The sequence below is a fragment of the Panthera uncia genome, chromosome B1, assembly GCF_023721935.1.
Source record: "Panthera uncia isolate 11264 chromosome B1, Puncia_PCG_1.0, whole genome shotgun sequence".
Classification (NCBI taxonomy): domain Eukaryota; kingdom Metazoa; phylum Chordata; class Mammalia; order Carnivora; family Felidae; genus Panthera; species Panthera uncia.
In genome coordinates, this window is record NC_064811.1 from 64,872,366 (window position 1) to 64,893,276 (window position 20,911).

The window sequence follows — 20,911 nt, forward strand, 5'->3', positions numbered from 1 at the left end:
TACGATTATATTGAAAATGTTCTGTACCCAGTTTCTGGTGTGGGTGAGAGGGGAGGAAGTTCCCCGTACCAGCAAGCAATTCTCAGACACCAGCAGGGTATCTGAGAATTCAACTCGGTCTCCCTGAAGATGGCATCAGATCCCACAGGAGAAGGGCTCAGCCCACAAGACCACCCTCCACTTCTGATGCCAGTCACAAGCCAAGGTTGTTACCTGTGCTTCTGACCAACTGGCCTCATACATATTAGAGGTTCCCATGACCCCATCCTTGGGTCCAATTAATTTGCAAGAGCAGCTCACCGAACTCAGGAAATGTATTTGTTTACCAGATTACCAGTCTATTATAAAAGGATGCAACTCAGAAACAGCCAGATGGAAAAGATGCATTGGGCAAGGTAGGGGGAAAGGGTGTGGAGATCCCATGCCTTGCCCAGGCGCACTGCTTTTCCCCAAATCTCCATGTATTCACCAACCTGGAAGCATTCCGAACGCCATTCTTTTGGGTTTTTATGGAGGCTTCATCATATAGGCATGATTGATTGAATCATTGGCCTTTGGTGATGGCTTCAACCTCTGGCTCCTCTTTCCTTGTGAATCAGAGATAGGACTAAAAATGCCAACCCTCTAATCAGTGGGTTGGTTCCCCTGCAACCAGCCCCATCCCCACCAGTCCTCTAAATTCACCTTGTTAACATAACAAAAGGCACCTGTATAGTTCTCATCACCTAGGAAATTCCAAGGGTTTTAGGAGCTCTGTGACAGACACAGGACAAAGACCAAATATATGTATTTCTTATTTTAAATTACAGTATCTATCACAGTATTTAACCCCATCCATCCAGATATTATCCTTTAATATGCAATCGATATAAACTTACATTCATGTGATATTTTACATTCATGTTTGTACTAAGTCTTTGAAATCCAGCGTGCATTTTACATTGAACAGCACATTGCCGTTCAACCTTAAATAGCCAGTCACCACCATATTGGACAGACCGTTCTAGTTAGCTAACATCCGTTGAGATTTTCTGTGTGCTGCAAGCTCTGCCTGCATTCTGTCAATTAATTTGCACACCTCTGCAGTCGATGCTGTTGGACTCTTTTTACAAATAAGCAAACTGAAGGGCGCCTGGGTGGTTCAATCAGGATGAGCATGGACTATTGATTCTGGCTCAGGTCATGATCCCAGAGTCGTAGGATCAAGCTGGGGGGTCGGGCTCCGCGTTGAGCATGGCACCTGCTTTGGATTCTCTTTCTCTCTCTCTCTGTCTCTTGCTCTCTTCCCCTGTCTTTCTCTGTCAAAAAAAAAATAATAATAATAAAATAAAATAAATAAATAAGTAAATAAATAAATAATAACAAAGCCAACTGAGGCTTAAAGAGCTTAGATTATTTGCCTGAGGACAGCTAGTGGGTGTGGTGGAGCTGGGCCTGGGCCACGGGGCTTTGACTTCAAAATAGTGTACTGAACTAAAATGAGAGCCATCACAAGAGGCAGCCTGACAGATTCTGAAGCATTTACGAGAGGATATTGAAGATTAGACACAGGGGTGGAGGCTGCTTAACAGCAGGTCACAAGGTGTCTGGAAACAGTTTGAAAGAGGGAACTTTTTTTTTTTTTTTCCAGGAGGAGGATACATTTTGAAGCAAACTGTTGGGCGAAGGAGCACTATTACTTTACCCATTAAAACACTACCACCCAGATCCCATGTAGTTCGTTTTTTCCCTGCCAGGGTGTCTGTTTGGCAACCATTCGATTGCCACATACTTAGAACAGAGACTTCTCTTCCTTCCATTTTAAACTTCCATCTGCTACAAGAAGTTTGGGTAAAAGTATATGCTACAGTGACTGGTACGAATTAAGGCTAGAGTCTCTGAACAACCCTGATGCCATGGCTTTGTTGTAAAGGTCTGTAAAATATTATCCTGGTCTCATGGATTATACAAATGGGCACAAATGGCAGCTTCCTCCTTTTCCTTCACACGGTGTTAAAAATGAGTAAAATATGTTTCCCATTGCACTTCCCTTGTGCTTGCGGACTCAGGGAACTCATTCTAAGTTTCCACATCTTTGTAGAAATGTTTTGTTTTTACTGAAATATGTTTTTGATCAAGAACATAATCTCACGATTGCGTATATGTTTCTGAAACCAGTATGTATATGGAACAAGTGCACGGAGGGGGACTTGGGCTCTGGTGGCTGGTCCCAGGACTGGGCATTCTTGAGTCTAACCTCAGCCTTACCACTAATTTGGTAGATGATCTGAAGAGAAGGAACCAACCTCTGCCCTTCCTAATCAATCTCTTGTTCTGTTACTCTCATCTCTGAAGAATTGGAACACAATTTGACCCAGGTCAGTAATTTCATCGAAAGAAGAAATTATTCGACTCTTGAATTCTTGAGATGTCATAAACTCGAGGCAAGCTCCGCAACAGTGTTAATTCTTTATGACACGTTTGAATGTGTGGCTCATTGTTCCACACATGTTACCTGAATATTGAGTTAGATGGTCTTGCTCACCTACCCCCATCCTGCACTGTAAACTTTGTGAGGCAGGTAGAAGAAGATATAATCCCATAATACACTAATAACAATAATGAATTATAGTTAGAGAAACACTTTCTGGGTGCTTTATGAACTGCTTTACACACATCTAATTTAATGCTGATGACAGTAGATGTAGACACAATCTCTATGTTATGAATGAGAACACTAGCTTGCCCAAAGTGGCTGAGTCAGGACTTGAATCAGGGTGAATCTAATCTCATCAATGCTTGTAACCAGTAGGCTATACACTCCCACTAATAAGAAGATATTCCAATCCTGTGCCAGATTTACAGGTAATTTCTTGGTAATTTCGTAATGAAAAGCCAGAGCTCTCAGCTCTCACCAGTAAGTTTACTGTTGTGTTACAACTTACACACATTTGTAGTGCTTCAGGAAAGGAAAAAGCAAATCAGTAAAAACGGCGAATCCTTGCTTTAATCTTTCTCTAGCTTTTAAAATTACTCCTATTATCGTTTTTGTTTGTTTAATTGAGGTGAAATTCACATAACGTGAAATAAACTACTTTTTAAGTGAACAATTCAGCAACATTCGATACCTTCACAATGTTGTATAACCACCAAGTCTGCCTAATTCCAAAATATTTCTATAATTCTAGAATAAAACCCCCTACCCAATAAGAGGTTTCCCCCCATTCTGCATGCCTCCAGCCCCCGGAAATCATCAATCTGCATCCTGTCTCTACGGATTTAGCTGTTCTGGAACATTTCATGTAAACGGAATAATACAATATGGGACCTTTTGTAGCTGGCTTCTTTCATTTAACAATGTTTCCAAGCTTCCTCCACATTGTGGCAGGTATCACTTCATTACTTTTTATGGCTAACTAATATTCCACTGCATGGATAGAACACTGTTTTTCCATTCATTCGTTGATGGAGGTTTGAGCTGTGTCCACCTTTGGCTATTGTGAATAGTGTTACTGTAAACATGCATGTACATGTACTTGTTTGAATACTTGTTTTCACTACTTTTGTCTATAAAGGAATAGAGTTGTGGGCTCACATGATATCTCTATGTTCAACTTTTGGAGGAACTGTCAAACTTTTCCACATCAGCTGAAGCATTTTACATTTCAACCAGCAATGTAAAGTGTTCCTGTTTCTCCACATCCTTGCTAATACATATTTTGTTTTTCATTCTTATAGCTAGGCTGGTGTATGTCAAATGGTACCACAGTGTGATTTTTGTTTACATTTCCTAAGTGATTACTAATGTTGAGCATCTTTTCATGTGCATGTTGGCCCTTTAAGTGTCTTTTTTAGAGAAATGTCTATCTGATGTTTTTGGCCATTTTTTATTGGTTTCTTTGACTTTCTGATGTTGAGTTGTAAGAATTATTTACATGTTCTGGATACCACATTTTGTCAGGTGTATGATTTGAAAATATTTTCTTCATCCATTTTTCTTTTGCTGCTCATATCTTGGGTGTCATTATCTAAGAATCCATCGCCAAATTTAAGGCCAGGCAGATTTTACCTGTACGTTTTCTTCTAAGAATTTGATGGCTCTAGCTCTTATATTTAGGCCATTAACTCATTTTTAGTTTCTTTTTGTATGTGGTGGCAGGTAGGGTTCCTGTTTACTCTTGTTTACTCTTCTTTTTTTTCCCTTCCTAGGAACCCTTGGAAGCAAAGGACTACACATCTTTAATCTGACTTCTCTAACCAAGTCTGAAAACATTTTATCTGCCACACTGTATTTCTATATTGGAGAGCTAATAAACATCAGCCTGAGTTGTCCAGCATCCCGAGGATGCTCACCTCATGCTCAGAGGAAACACGTTCTGATTGATCTCTCTGCGTGGATCCTCAAATCTGACAGAAACCAAAGTCAACACCTCGGTCACCTTTCAGTAGACGTAACCAAATCTCATCGAGACCTTGGGTCCTGGCTGTCTAAAGACATCACTCAGCTCTTGAGAAGGGCCAAGGAAAATGAAGAGTTCCTCATAGGATTTAACATTACCTCCAAAGGACACCAGCTGCCAAAGAAGATGTTGCCCTTCCCCGAGCCTTATATCTTGGTGTATGCCAACGATGCTGCCATTTCTGAGCCGGAGAGTGTGGTATCAAGCTTGCAGAGGCACCGGAATTTCCCCATTGGAGCTGTGCCTAAACCGGACGGCCATATCAAGGCTGCCCTTTCTACCGAACGGAGAAGGAAGCGCTCGGCTGGGGTCCTGCTGCCTCTGCAGAACAACGAGCTTCCTGGGGCAGAATATCAGTATAGGGAGGATGGGGTATGGGAGGAGAGAAAGCCTTACAAGACCCTTCAGACTCAGGCCCCAGAGAAGACTAAAAACAAAAAGAAACAGAGAAAGGGACCCCCCCAGAAGAGCCAGACTCTCCAGTTTGATGAGCAGACCCTGAAGAAGGCCAGAAGAAAGCAATGGATTGAACCGCGCAATTGTGCCAGGCGGTACCTTAAAGTGGACTTTGCGGATATTGGCTGGAGTGAATGGATCATCTCCCCCAAATCCTTCGATGCCTATTACTGCTCCGGAGCATGCCAGTTCCCCATGCCAAAGGTAGCCGTTGTTCTCTGTCCTATACTTCCTGTTTCCATAGAGGAGAAAGACACACTGACCGAGAGTGTGTTTTCATTTACGAAATCCATCTGGACACTTATTTATTGCCTTCTGACATGTACTAGGCAAGAATGGTTACGCTTGGTTTTTCTTTAATGGTTGCTAAGGTGATATGAAGTCTGTATCGGTATGAGGAAGGACATGAGAAAAAAATGTAAAATATGTGTTTTGTGCTTCTTCCAAACACAGTGCAATCAGCCATGTGGTCTACTCAGCTGGGGGCAAATCTGTATCTGCCCACAATAAGCAAGCCGCAAACGACAGAAGGCTGATATTGGAGAGGATATTCAGAGAATGACCAGATGTCATGGGGAAAAGGAAGGGAAAGGACTAATTGCATCGATGCCCTGTGCAGAACTTTTTGACAAATAGTTTCTCATGAGATGAACTGGCCCCACCAGAGTCAGGATCAGGGTTGGGCCAGGTAAACTCACCTCATGAAATCCACCAGATGCTTATTTCATTTGCTTCCCTAATAAACATCAAAAACAGAGGTAACATAGGGTATGTGGACTCTATAAGCTTCTTCCAAAATTTACTTCATCCGGTCAGAGCTTACCTGTGTCTCTTCCAAAATCAGTGGAAACTGCACTGTATCGTATCAGTACTCAGTATCCTGATGAATATATTCTCAGAAGCTTCCCCAATCCCACCACTGCCTTGCACAGCAAATCCAAGTGACTATTTTCTTTGAATTTAGAGTTAGTAAAGTACAGTGGTGCCCTCTGGCCTTCAGTTAGGCTTATCTCTGAACCTCTATTCTTAGCTTATAACAGTTTGAATCTCTGACATACAATGAAAAGGGGCTGTCGGAATAGAATTCAGAGAAAGAATAGAGATGGGGTTTTTTTGTTCTTTTTCTCAAAACTTGAGGGGAATCAACTTTTGCTGTTGCATAATAACAGAGAAAAAAAATCTTTTGCCTCAAAGAGTGAGCAACTTCTACTTATAGATCTTTAAATTATCATGTTCATGTTCTAGTGTCATGCTCATTGGGATGTTTAATGGAACACATGCATAAAGGTCTGGCCGAACAAAAGCAGGTCAGCCTCCGGGCCAGTAACTTGATTGGAATCGCGTTTTCTTCTTAGAATATCTCGGAAGAAAAAGTTTTCTACATCTTCTAAGACTTGTCTCTCCCAAGGATTTTTGTCGACTCCATGTTCTTTAAATCTAAACACAAAATAAGAATTATATACATTTACTATGATATAAACAGCCTTATCTTGTCTAAATATTCATAAAGGGTATATCACTGTCAAACAAAACTTTTGCCAATTGGGACAGCATTTTTTTTTATTTTCTTTAATGTTTAGTTATTTTTGAGAAAGAGAAAGACAAAGCCATGAGTAGGGGAGGGACAGAGAGAGAGGGAGACAGAATCCGAGGCAGGCTCCAGGCTCTGAGCTGTCAGCACAGATCCTGACACGGGGCTCAAACTCACAAACCATGAGATCCTGACCCGAGCTAAAGTTGGACACTTAACCAACTGAGCCACCCAGACGCCCCGGGATAGCATTTAAAAACAGACCACAAAGATGCAGAATGTTAACAGTGATGAATCTTTATAGTGTGGGTTGCTTTGTGGCATTGAGAGACAAAATGAATTCATAATCTGTCTCTGAACCCAGGATGACTGATTTTAAGTGGGTCTGTGAGTTTTCCAAATAATCTCTCACACTCGTAAACTGTAGTTTCTTCTATGTAGCCTGGGGAAATAATTTTTCTTCCTGACTCCAAATTTTCATACTCAGGGAGCCATGACAATATGGAGCTATTCAGTGAGTTTTCAACTACCCACTCTGGAGACCTGGTCTGGTCTCCGCTCTGCCACAGTTACCCCGTCTTACCCCTTCCATCTTGCTCTGACTATGCAAAACCCTGCCTTTGCTTTGGTAGTTCTTCATGATGGTTCTCAGTGATGCAAAGAATAATTATTTAAAAACCTTATGGGGGCGGGGGTGCCTGGGTGGCTCGGTCGATTAAGCCTCTGACTTCAGCTTCAGGACTTCTTGGTCCGTGGGTTTGGGCCCCACGTCGGGCTCCGTGCTGACAGCTCAGAGCCTGGAGCCTGGTTCAGATTCTGTGTCCCCCTCTCTCTCTGCCCCTCCCCCACTTGCGCTCTCTCTCTCTCGAAAATAAATAAACATTAAAATTAAAAATAAAACTTATAGGGATAAGTTAAGAGTAACAGATAAGTTTAAGGAGGGAAGTGTGTTAAAGCAGCAGAATGATTAAACGTACATGCTTGGTTGTAGCAGGACTTCTTAACTCTAATGTGGCTGCAGTTTGCCTGGGAACACGGAGGTTCTGATCCAGTGGTTCCGGGCATATAGCCTAATATTCTGCGTATCCAATGCAGCTCCTAGGTGTTGCTGATGCTGCTGGTCCACAAATCCCACTTTGAGTAGCAAAATTGAGGGTTAAATGTGGTTTGGGGGAGAACTCATATAGTTGACCCTTGAACAACAACACAGGGGTTTGGAGCACTGATGTCTCGCACAGTCAAAAATCCATCAGTAAGTCCTAACTCCCCCAAAACTTAATTACTAATAGCCACCTGTGGATCAGAAGCCTTATCAATAACATAAACAGTAGATTAACATGGATTTACTATGTTACATGTATTCTATATTGTATTCTTAACAATAAAGTAAGCTAGAAAAAAGAAAATATTCAGAAAATCATAAGGAAGGGAAAATACATTTGCATTACTGAATTTATAAAAAAAAATCTACGTATATGTGGACCCATGCAGTTCAAACCTACATTGTTCAAGGGTCAGTTGTATGTTAGTGTTCTCAACTTTGAAATGGGTACAATAGTACATGATAAAAACAATAGTTTCTACATAATAACAACAGTGGGTAAAGAAAACAGTAGAACACCGTGCACATGGTAGGCGCTCCATAAGTATTTGCTATTAATATTTGTATTAAAGGTCATTGTTGAGACCGAGGAGAACAGAAAGTTCAATGTAGGAGGGGGCTGAAGGAAGACCAAATGGGGAAAGGGATCAAGAGAATAAAAGATGTAAGACAAGGAAAAGTTTTAGAAATGTTTCTACTCCCATTTCAAACATCACAAAGCCTAAAATAGGATTCTCCCTGCAGGTTCAACAGCCTGTAAGCTCTTCCAGTAACGTTTCTTTGGAGAGTAATAGAATCAGGACAGCATTGGTTGCAACAACTGAACTCATCATAATATTTGTCAAAACTTGGAATGGCATCAGAACTCCAGGGAGACATAACAGGGAGAAGTGTGGAGTTTTCTCTCTGAGCCTGAGATTTCCTTTTGCCAAGTTGAGAGTGGAAGTTTGGCTGTTACATGGAGTTCTCCGTCTCTCATCACCTTGTGAGAATCGGCTTAACTTTTAAGGCTTTCTAGTGGTTCCCTTTCGGCCTTCCAGGCTCTGTGGCTTTCAGGTGGTGTGATAACCAAAAGGATGGGTAACACGAAGCAATACGAAGCTATGTTAGGGGTAATTAATAAGCATTGCTATTATCAGTACAGCTTCCAACATGGTAACCAGAGCGAGCTATTAAGAGAAAAATACAGTCGGAGCGACAGAGGAAAATAAGGTCTCTGACCAGATCAGTACAAACATATGTGGAATAACTGAGGCGCCAAAGAACTTTCAGACTTTAGATATACATTTTGCCCCAGAGAAAAGCTCTCCCAGGCCAGACTCCTCTGCTGGCCCTCCTTCCTTTTGGCCTCCTTCGAGAAAGCCTGCTCTATATGGCGGGGCTCTCCGTCTGCAAAAGTCGACAACCTGTTCTGTAATTCAGAACAGCTGTGTGCTGCCTTTCCCAAATTCCAGGCTTTGCCCTTTCACTGATTCCAATTAGATAGTTTCTGGGCTATCACACCCATGTGGGCTGGACTGGGAGAGTGTGGAGCAAAACCCCATGGCCCAGGTCAGGAATGAAGGCTCTTAGCTGATGACACACTCTCCCTTGCTAATGCATTTGTAATCAAATTCGACTTGAGGACATCAGGCGCCGCTTGGCAGGTGCGGGCCGGACCACTGCAGATTTCATTCACAGACACGGCCGCATGGATTTTTCTGATTTCTAGCCCCTACAGCCAATCTGTTCTCCCAGGGAGAGACCCCTGGAATTCTGCCATGAGATGAAAAATACCCATATAGCTAAGGCCAAGTCGTATGCCTTTGCTTCCCCCTCACCACCTTAGCGGAGATGGAAAACAGAGCTTTCAAATGAAATGAAAATGATTGAGCCATTGTTGCTGACCGAGATGCGAGAGAACCAACAAGGATTAGAGGAATGGAGTTATTTTTTTCATGGAATCGTGCGGAAGCCAAGGATAGCAAAGACAAAAGAATTGGGCAGCAAAGAATCTAAACACGTTGAGCCAAATATCCTATATCAAGAAGAAATTCACATTTAATGACTTCAAAGCGATAGACCCTCAAATTACTTTCCTGAGTTTCCAATTCCAATCTCTGGTCATGAAAAGATGACCCCAAAATCCTAAATGTTGCTGTACTCAGTTACCTAAGCAAAAATCACCTCAACTGATGTTAAAGTCATGTTTTACTCGCATTAAAAACAGAGACTAGGGAGGGAAATAACACAGACTGCACTTGCGATGGACAAATTTATTAAGCTGTATCAAGAGAGTCATGAGAAGCATGATCTGAACTCAAAAACAAACAGAAATTATAGACTGGCAGTGTGCTTCAAATGAGCAATTAGTGCATGAATCTTTTGTGCATGACATAATGATTCCTGGTAATGGCAGCCTGATCAGAGGATTCCATAGTGAGTCAAATGGGGAAACTCCCTAGAAAATTGAAGTTGTCTGATAAGACACACCAACTCAGAATCAAGGGCCCATTCCTGAATTCCAGCGAGCCCACCAGAGACTGTTCATAGTTTCTGAATCTATCATTTGTGAGTTAGAGCTTAAGAAAAAAAAAAAAAAAAGGACAGGAATTTTCCTAGGAAACACCCATGAATATTTTCCGTATCTACTCTGGGTCATTTGCACAGAAACTTTTATTTTTGTTGATGGGAATTATTTCCACAGAAATAGGTATGATGGAGGGTAAGCTATTTCTTAGAAGTATTTCATCCATTTAGTAAATATTCAGTGCCCAGAGCATATACTGTTCCAGGCACTGGAGAACAGCAATGCAGAGCAGTATTTATCCTTCGAGACCTCTTCTACTTAAATAGATCCACTTCTTATGAAATTTAAATATTATAGGAGTCATTAAGACATAAAAAGTCACAGAATAATGTCAGAAAATCTGTGGTTTAAAAAAAATCCTTTGGGACATTATTATAAGCTGTTTGGATCACTGAGTCTTAAGAATAAATCAATAGAGAAAAGTGGATGGCTGCAAAAATTTTCTTTGGAAATTACCAATACTGATGAAATAACGACAGTGGTTATTGATCTCTACGGTACAATACCAATTACAGTTTGTGTCAGTTACACAGATTTTGGCGATGCTGCAAGGCACAAGATACCTGAAATAGAACAACATAGACTTCCTTTTCTTAAAGGGAGAATACCTTGCTTTGCAAAGCTAATTGAGTGAAAGTTAACAACTCTTTTCAACATATACTTAAAGTTTCTAGGAAGAAAGAGTAAAAAAAAAAAGTTGCACCTCATCAAGACCATTTTTTAAATGATTTATGCCCCTTCACAATAAATTTAAAGTCTAATGTATAGATAATTTCTTTAATTAAAGTTTACAGATGGGATGAGGCAAATCAGATTTGCCCTTTGTCTAACAAAAATAATCTGTTTTCTTTTCTTTCTTTCTTTTTTTTTTTTAGTGGTATGCCAGCTTTCTATATTATTTGCTTCTCCCTTGATTTGTATGTACCTTAACCTTTTAACTTGTTCCAGTTTCCCGTACTGGGAGGTTTAGGGGTATGAAATTAAAATATCAACGCAGAGGTGCCTCTGAGCCATGAGAAACATGGCTTGAAGTCTTGAAATTAAAAACCCAGAGTTTTGGCCTAAATCCCACTTCTGAATTGACATGTGATCTCTGGCAAGTTACCAAATTTCTGGTTCTAAATATATTTAAAACAAAACTCGTTTCACCTGCCTTAGAGAGACATTGGGGAAAACTAATGCTGAAAAGCGTGGCATCTCTCCTGAAGAAGTTCATGCCACTCTGGCAATACCCGAACATTCTGGGCTTGGAAAAGTGACTGTCCTTCAAGTCTGAGCAGAGCTGTTTGGCACTCTAAAGAAAACCACTTGCCTCACATGGATGTTAATGGTTCCATTTGGCATTTTCTCAGGAACAAATTTTTCTTCCTTGGTCAAACTTCTGATATCCATGAGATAACCTTCTGCCCCCTAGAATATTCCCAGAAGATATATATGGCTCACACTTGGAACACTTCTAACACGACTGCCTTGAAGTCTGAACCCATGAAGCAACAGTGACCCCCAGTGGCCAATGGGGTGATCTTCTTAACCCCAATTTGTGCTCCGAAGAAGAGGTGAATAAATAATTACAGTGGAGTGATTACCGTCCAGTTCATCCTGGTGGCGACTACTAAATAAATCAGTGCTCCTTGATGTGCTTGGTTTTATTTTAACAACAAAGTAGAAATATCGCTATAGCAGTGGTAATAATATGTCTATGTTAATTAAATAGGGTGTTTGCTAGGGTTCATTATGACTAGCGTAGAATCAAGAACAAATGGTTTTTGTTGCAGTCCTGTTGTTGAAAACACCCTAGAGTGTGTTACTCCCCTGTTTGGCAACTAAATTGTTTTTAGTTAAGTGATTCCGGCTTAGATAACTGGATTCACATACCCACTCTACCACTTACTAGTTATTTGACCTTAGACATGTCATTTAAGCTTTTTGAGACTATTTCTTTATTTGTAAAATATTTAAAAATGGTAGTTTTGTTATAAGGATCACAGATACTATATATAACATGCCTGGCATGTAGCAGGTACTTAATAAATGGTAACCATGTTGGTGATGATGGTATAGGAGATCGTGATGAACGGGTAATGATGCCAGAGCGTTATAAAGTTGCTGAAACGAATTCGTTGCGTATGTACCTTAGGGATGAACAGTGAAGAGTGGGAAAGGAGTTCCACCTAACTTATGTGTTCTCCCATTTCTTTTCTAGTCTTTGAAGCCATCAAACCATGCTACCATCCAGAGTATAGTGAGAGCTGTGGGCGTCGTTCCTGGAATCCCTGAGCCTTGCTGTGTGCCAGAAAAGATGTCCTCACTCAGTATCTTATTCTTTGATGAGAATAAGAACGTGGTACTTAAAGTGTATCCTAATATGACAGTAGAGTCTTGTGCTTGCAGATAACCTGGCAAAGAACTCATCTGGGTGCTTAATTCAATCATTACTTTATTTAATGGACTCTCCCCCGCCCCTTGTTTTGCACTGCCAATGCATTTCATCCCAAAAGATTTTTTATAGTCAAAGAGAATGAGCAGACAGACTGACGATTTCCATCAAGGAGAACTGGACTGTGTTTGTCTCTGAATGTAACTAAATGCAAGATTTTCGTAACTATGGACATTTATTTCTTTTTTTAAAAAATTCACAAAGGAAAAATGATCACTCAAACTCTTTTTCAGAGCTATTAGAGGACACACTGATTTATTTTTGTAAGGAGCTTTGAAAATAGGTTGGAAAAACACCAATAGCTTATCACTTATCTCTACTCATAGAGAATAGAAATTTTTCATATTTTGAAGTAGATTTATTGCCATAGATTCCTGAGTGACTCAGCAAGTGCTAAATAACCCAACCAACTTTTATGTTTATCTTCAAATCTGTTAAGACTCTTGTTTACCTGTGTTTTTCCTCCATGTGTAATTGTATGAATAGGTGAGTGGAGAGTGTGGGCTGAGTGTTAAGAGTATATGTATGTGTGTACATTGCCAGGTGCCTGTCCCCTCTCTAGGAAGGTTTGCTTAACATGGTTTTATAGTTCAATCTACACAGGATTCTTTGTGTTTTCCATTTCATGTTCTGGCAAGCACCATTCAATTATAAGAACTTTACCAAAAAGGACAGAGTGATCCAAGAGCATATGCAGAGAGTTACCACTTGGCCCAGCCATTTAATTTGAATTACAGTTGTTTTCATTTCATTGCCTCCTAGAAAAGGGAACCTGCAGACCACTTTTCAAAAACCCACATGTACTTCCTCTTCTTTTTCACGAATACCTTCATTTGTTCTTTTAAATTGAATTCAAAAATTCAATTAAATTTTTTAAATTAAAGAAAAATTTCGGTTCTCTTGATATGCTTTTACTTCTTATGAAGCAATCCATAAATGCCTGAGGCTCAAAAACGGATGGAATATTGGAGGTTTCTTGAAATGACCAGATTAATCACCATCACATGTTGAATATCATTCTTCAGCCACGTCCAGGTCCAGGCACCTTTTCACATGGATCAAGGTTCAGCCATGAAATCTACTTTAGCAAAGCTCACTAAAAATTTTTCACCAAAAAAAGGAAGTCAAATATAGACACTGTGTTTTTTTTCCCCACTTCCATTTGTCACAACTATCCTCTTACACCTTGCCCTAGAAAACATGTTTCAAAAATCTCTCTCTCTCCGAATCCGCATGTGTGACAACGATGTTTTCAGACCATGGGTGGTTGTTGATGTCCTATCTGTGGCCAACCCTCCTCTTGGTTGAGTCTCCGCTGATGAGAGACAACTAAGCCATTTCAGAGGCTGTGAAGTATCAGAAGGCGTGGGGTTTTGTTCTGTCTCTACCTGTAGCTACCTATCGTGGTTCATCATGTAATATTTACTGAGCATTTATTTTGTAAAAGGCACTGTGCTAACTGTGTGTCTTAGCATCTTCACTGGTAAAATGAAGAGGTTGACTAGTTGAGCCAGAAGAACTTTCTGACCCTAAAAGTTTGGGTTTTAGAATATGAGCTACTTTGTACACATCTTCCTTAAATGGATGATACCAATAGATCTAAAAATACTACAAATATCTCTGTTCATAAACCAAAGGCAAGAACATTCTAGTCTTCAGCCTTTGGGGGTGAGTATGGAATTCCCTGTGGTTTAAGTCATATTTCTAAATTTCTAACTTATTTTTGGAGATCCATTTGAAGATGATTACCATGAAAGAAGCGCTTTGACACTTCTGGAGGACACAGAAGTTGGTGTGAGTATATATGAACTCGATGAATGAGACACACTAGTTAGAACTAATAAATTAAGTTCTGGTGCCTGAGTTACTATGGTTTCTTAGAGTTAATTTTTTTATTCTGGTAGCATTATTTTAAATATTCAAACTGAGATAGGCAAGGGACTTACTCTTAATAAACTTTATCAAAAATTTGAGCGGTGCCTGGGTGGCTCAGTTGGCTAAGTGTCCGACATTGACTCAGGTCATGATCTCATGGTTCGTGAGTTCGAGTCCCACGTCAGGCGCTGTGCTGACAGCTCAGAGCCTGGAGCCTGCTTCAGATTTTGTGTCTCCCTCTCTGCCCTCCCTCTCCCACCCATCTCTCTCTCTCTGTCTCTCTTCTTCTCTCTTTCTCTCAAAAATAAACATTTAAAAACAAACAAACAAACAAACTTTATCAAAAATTTGAAAGCAAAACTATGTAATAGAAGTGAGCCAGTGTGTGGCCATCATATCCTAGTCATACAATCTTTCAATAAAGAAACCTCTTTTTTATTCGTAGATATGAGGAAATTCTTAATTTAGCTTTTTTCTCTAGAGATATATCAACCAACATCTCTAGCCATTCCCAGCATTACTTTTCAGTCTTCTATCTAGATATCTGTTTGTTACCTTTCTTAATTTTAACTGATGCCTACTTACTACAGATTAAATCCTACAATGGCCAGGAAAATCTCTCAATAATAAAACTTTCTGAGTAATAACTAAGATTCTATTTTAATTAGCAACTTATATAACAAAATTGCAACATAATGAATCATCTTGGGAGTCTCTTAGCAATCAAAATATTTTTTGACCAGTCATTATGGCTGTGTGGCCTCATAACCATCATTTCACTACCACGCTGAGGACATAAACAGGGAAAGTTTTATTCCCCAAAAATAAAGGAAGATTTCTTTTCAGTCGAGGGGGTTGAAATAAATGAAATGATATTTTAACTAATAAAAATTTACTTGAAATAGTTGGAAAATTAAGCGACTATTTCACAATTTCTTAGGTACTGGTATATGCATAATTTTTACATAGACTTTTTATAAATCTCCTGATATAAAAATGGCAATGGTGTAAGAAAAGAAATTATGTTTAGAAATGCCATTTCCTAAATCATGCATCTTTGCCTATCTCTCTCTCTTCTCTCCTGTTCCCCGCTTCTCTTTCCAAACTGACATTCCACCCCCACTCCTAGATGTGACACACACACACATACACACACACACACACACAGTCACTTAAAAACGAATTTTTTTTTCAATAACTGTTCTCTTGAACTCAAATTCAGGGGCTGCTGATGTCAATATAGTATTTTCAAAGTATCTTATTGTAAGCTGTGTAGATAATGTATACAATTTACAGGATTTGGGGTTGTGGAATTTAAACTTGAAGGTTGGACTCCCCAGATCTCAGGACTGTAATACTCCAGATACATTTTTACATTCACCTAGCTATATATTAACTGATGATCATTTATTCACTTAACATAGATGTTTTTATCTTATTTCTGAAAAAAAACCCTCTTGTCGCCTGTTTAATATTTTTATAGACAATTCTATGTGTATAATACAATTATCAGTCTTCCATAATTTCGTTCTATAATTACATTATTCAGTTTAGTCTTTCTCCTTTCACTTTTCTCTGCGCTAACAAATAACTAGTATCTGGATATTGACTTCTTGTTGACTCAAGGTTGGTTTAAAGAATAGCTATGCACGCCTGATGTATAAGATTAGGTCTAAAATTAAATAAGAAATGTGGGATAAATCTGACTGCTCTGTATAGCTTTTTTTCCCCTGGAGAATTGTATTTTAATGTAGTATATAGGCAATTAAATGACCACCCCTTTTCTAAAAACCAAGCCTTCTTTTCAGCTTTTCACACTAGTTTCTGTAAATGTCTTAGTCCAGAATTTAATGCTTGTACAGTTAATGGCGATTTAAAATATATATTATATATATATATATATGGAAAACTTTAAAGATGCTTTTAATTTATTTAATGACTGTTGTCTTTCTATAATGGTAATTTTCATCCTTAAATGGTGAGAAAAATTCTTTTTACTATAGTTATTACATGCAAAATGAAATTTGGTTCTTTAGTCAAATCCACTAAAGGGGCACATTGCAGTGAAACTGTGCAGAGCACTTCACTACTGATGTATAAGCTTTGCTGACTTTGTATCATTTTCTTCCAGTAATGGAGAGCTTTTCATTATACAGTATGAAAATAAAAATTACTTAATTGAATGTTTCCCCATTCTTTTCTACTATAATTGGAAAAGACTGCATTTGTAAAACTTTTTCAACTGTGCTGCATTTGAAAAGAGGTTATAAAGGTTGGGCACAGAGTTAAATATTTACAAATGGTGCCATGAATGGAGCGTCATAACCCATGGTCAACAAAGCATGATTACATTGTGGAACAATACAGAAACATACCCGGGAGGTGAAAACATGTCTTCCAAACTGGAGTAACTCAATTTGAATTCTTTTGTGTTTGGTTTTATATTTCTTCTTTAACCACAAAGTCCCCATTTCTTCATTGGAGATATTTTTCCTGAGTGCCTGATCCCCTGGTATTTCATCATTTATTATCACCATGTTCTAGGTACACTTTGGGATGATAAGTATTTAAATTAATTAATCTGATCATCAAACTATATTGCATTATTTTTGTGTACGTACTAGCTTTGTCTTTAAGAAAAAGAATGACCTGAGGTCAAGAAGTAAAATATATTTTCATATTATTTTCACTCATTGTATATCAGATTTATTCAGACTGTGATATTTAACTAAAATCTATAGCATTTTGGAATTATAAGGCATTTTAGAGGTCATGTTGAGCAAATGTCTTAACCTATCTGTGCCCCATTTAACTTATCTATGGGGCACCTGGGTGGCTCAGAGGGTTAAGCATCCTGTTCTGGTCAGGTCATGATCTCACAGTTCATGTATTTGAGCCCCGTGTTGGGCTCTCTGATGTCAGTGCAGAGCTTGGTTTAGATCCTCTGTGCCACCGTCTCTGCTCTGCCACTGCTCATGCCCTCTCTCTCTCTCTTTCTCAAAAATAATAAACCTTTAAAATGGGGCATAAACTTCCTGCCCCATAAGGTTGTTACAAGATGCAATAAGATAAGATGTGTAAATTATTTTGCCAAGTGCCTGAAATAGAATAAAGACTTAGTTACTATCAATTATTACTATTATTATTATTATCAAATCGAGTCTTCTCATTTCCCAAAGAGGGAAATATAGATATACTATAGTTTATACCTATTTAGATGTCTACTGATTATGCCCTCCTTTAAAATCTGGCTGCCATCAACAGGGATGGGTTCCTTGACACACGACAAATATGGTCATGGAACAAAAGCTGAAACAATATTGGTAAAGCTGGGAGGATATTTAGCAGCAATGCTGCCGAAGAGGGTTGTAACTCTTTTGCACCAGGCACATGAAAAAGTTTAAAACCCAGTGTTCAGAGAAAAAAAAATAGGCACAGATTAAGCATGGAGTTTCACAGAGTAAGGAGAGTAGCTGCCTTGTTTCCTGATGATATTATGGCTTCTGTTCTCGTCGCTCATAAACTGTACTTCCTGTCCTTGGATTATATGAGATATTCCTACAAACTCCATAAAATGCTCACTCTTCTGAAGCAGAACTGAGCCAGTGTCTGTAAATTGTAACCAAAAAGAATCGTGAAGACAATATACTGAACTTCTGAGAATTCCCGGGGCCATACAACAAACTACTGGAAAAATTGGTATTTAGAGCCCTTTGTAACATTATGGAAAGAACATGGTCTTTGAGATCAAACTGACTTCCAGTGTGATCCTGGTACTGCTAGTTATTACCAGGATGACAAATGCCTTTGAGGAATATTGACTGGGTTATCATACCATCAAGGTGGTCAGTTCTGTGACTAAGAGGGACTTGCAAAGGAGTTGCTATTGTAATAGGTTGATTCGGTATTTGTGCCAGAGGATTGCCTTGAAAAATCTCTTACGATTGGTCTTTGTGGCTATTAGAAGATGTGGTGGAGATTGGGGTGGAGAATAAGAACTTTGAGCACAAATCCACATCCTCCTAAAAATTATTTAGTATTACCAAGGATTAGCTCATATTGCACAAAACTGTCACGGTTGGTGGAGATGTGCTTGTTGACACAGAGCATCAGTATCTAAATTGTACACAGTCTCAAAACTGGAGGTTAGCTATATGTTACTATCTTCAAGTGAATATCAACCAATAAAACCAGAGTATACAATAAGAAAAAGCACAATGCCACAGGGTTATACATTTAGATTCACAACACACAAAATTAAGAATCCACGAATCTTTTCTTCATGCTCTTTTGTTCACACACACATACAAATAGATGTTCTCATAGTACGAGTTTTTAAATTTAATTTGGGTTCTAATATTTGTATTTTCCAGTTGCACTTGCTGTAACCCCGGACTTTAGCCCTGGCATTGCTCAGCTCTGGGCCTGTGTGCTTTGCTATGTTTCTTCACCTCCTGGTGGCCTCAGCTTTCTCTTAGGTGGTCTTTAAAATCACTTCTTGCTCTAGTACCCTAGATTCTAGGATCCAAACACCCTTACTTAATTAGTCACAACTCCTAAGCATTTCAGTCCTGATCATGTCTTAGGAAAAAACAGCAACAAGAGCAATAATGAAAGGGGAAGTGGGAAGAACATCAGAAAGAACTGAGGAAATAGGTCGCCATCCCTCAACTTGGAAGGAGGTCACAGATTCTGTCTCGCTTCTGTTGTGTGATGGTGTCTGCCAGACTCTTGTCTCTTTCATAAACATACTTGAAGCATTCCTCTTCTCATTTTAACAGCAAAAAATAATTTTTAAGAGCTGGACTCATCTAAAAAACAAAGCAAACAAACACAGAAAAAGCAGAACCAGACTTACAAATACAGAGAATAGACTGGTGGTTGTCAGAAGGACAGAGGGAATGGACAAAATGGATGAAGGGCAGTGGGGACATGGGCTTCCAGTTATGGAATGAATAAGTCACAGGGAGGAAAGGTCCAGCACAGAGAATACAGTCAATGGAATTGTAATAGCATTGTGTGGTGGCAGATGATAGCCGCACCAGTGGTGAGCATAGCATAATGTATAGTCTCATCGAATCGTTATGATGTATACCCAAAACTAATGTGACATTGCGTGTCAACAGTATTCAAATAAAATTAAAACACAAACAAAAACCAAATTTATCTACTGCTATTTGTAAAGAGAATGCATCACGGAAGTTACGAGCTCAGGATTGGAGCCAGATTATTTGCATCAGAATCTCAACTCTGTCAGTACTAGCTGTGGGGACTTACAGAAGTTATAAAACGTCTCCATGCTTCGGTGTCCTCGTGTGTACAATGAGAATGAAACACAGAGCCTACCTTGCAGAGTTGAAAGGATTACTTATTACATGTGAAACACTTATAACTATTCATAATGCAGAGTAAATGTTCTATAACATTAGCTTTTTTGGTATCTTAAATGTACTTTACACACTTTCACGAATGAGTCCTCATTTGAACTGGGAAGGATGGTCTCAGCATTATCCCCAGTTTATCCATCAAGAATAATTGATTTAACCAACGTAAGAGTCATACTGGTGTCACAGCTGGGGTTCCAGCAGTAGTAGACTTGCTCTGATTGTCCTATTCTCTTCCACTTTCCTTCAGATGCCTCTTCCGAAAGAAAGCCATCAAAGTAAATATTCTGAGAGTTCTGAGAAATACTGAGGAAGTAGGCAAAGGTATCAGGGAACAAAAAAAATAAGTTTTAATAATGGAAATTTTTGGTTAGTGTTTAGATCTGAGGCTGTTTGCCTGAGTTCAACTTCCTGCCCAATTGTAGGCCAGTCCCAGGGGATGTGGAGACTGATGAGCTAAGGTCCTGGAAGATGGAACAGGTGTGTTTTGAGTAGATAATTCTGAAAAGGGAAAAGTCAAGTAGGGACTGAACCGTTGCCATTTTTCTTCCCAGAAAATGTTGCCATTTTCCCCATCATCAGTCAGGTAAGCTGTCTGCCTTAAAAAGAAAGGATGGAGACAGGAACCGAAAATATTGCTTCGATACTTTCCTAGAAGGAAGTACACAGGACTCTTGTTCCCTGTATGGGGAAACTGGAAGTCAGGTATCACTAACCCTAACTCCTACAGTGCTATCATAATGGGAAATTATGCCCTTCCCTACATCCCTTTAAGTGTGAAGAGCCCAAAAGAACAAGACTATAATCTTTTATTATAATCTTAAATCTTACCCTGGCCCTACTAAGAAATATGAGCCACCTGGTGGATGGCCAACTTTCACTCTTTCACTATTTGGGGTAGCTGCTCCTTTCCCATGGGGGAGAAGCCCCAGAGGAGGATGGAGCAGGGCATGTCTTCGACCACTGTACCTTCTTAGCAAGTAGGGTAGAAATGGAGCCCCACTATGGAAAGGTGGGGAATGAGGTAAAAGTGACTCCCTTAACATAAATTGTCATATGAACTGTCTCCTATCACATTTTTAATTATAATGGACATTTATTATAAGTCTAAAAGGAGC

At 39.4% G+C, this 20,911-nt stretch overlaps 1 protein-coding gene across 1 annotated transcript in view; it reads left to right on the forward strand.

The window, feature by feature from the left end:
- BMP3 (bone morphogenetic protein 3) overlaps positions 1-17,041 on the forward strand; it is a 29,145-nt gene extending 12,104 nt beyond the window's left edge. Inside the window, exons 2-3 of the mRNA XM_049630716.1 lie at positions 4,189-5,099; positions 12,301-17,041. Coding sequence (XP_049486673.1) covers positions 4,189-5,099; positions 12,301-12,492 — 1,103 coding nt within the window. The 3' untranslated portion in view covers positions 12,493-17,041. The remainder of the gene's footprint in view (positions 1-4,188; positions 5,100-12,300) is intronic.
- The last annotated feature ends 3,870 nt before the right edge of the window (positions 17,042-20,911 follow it).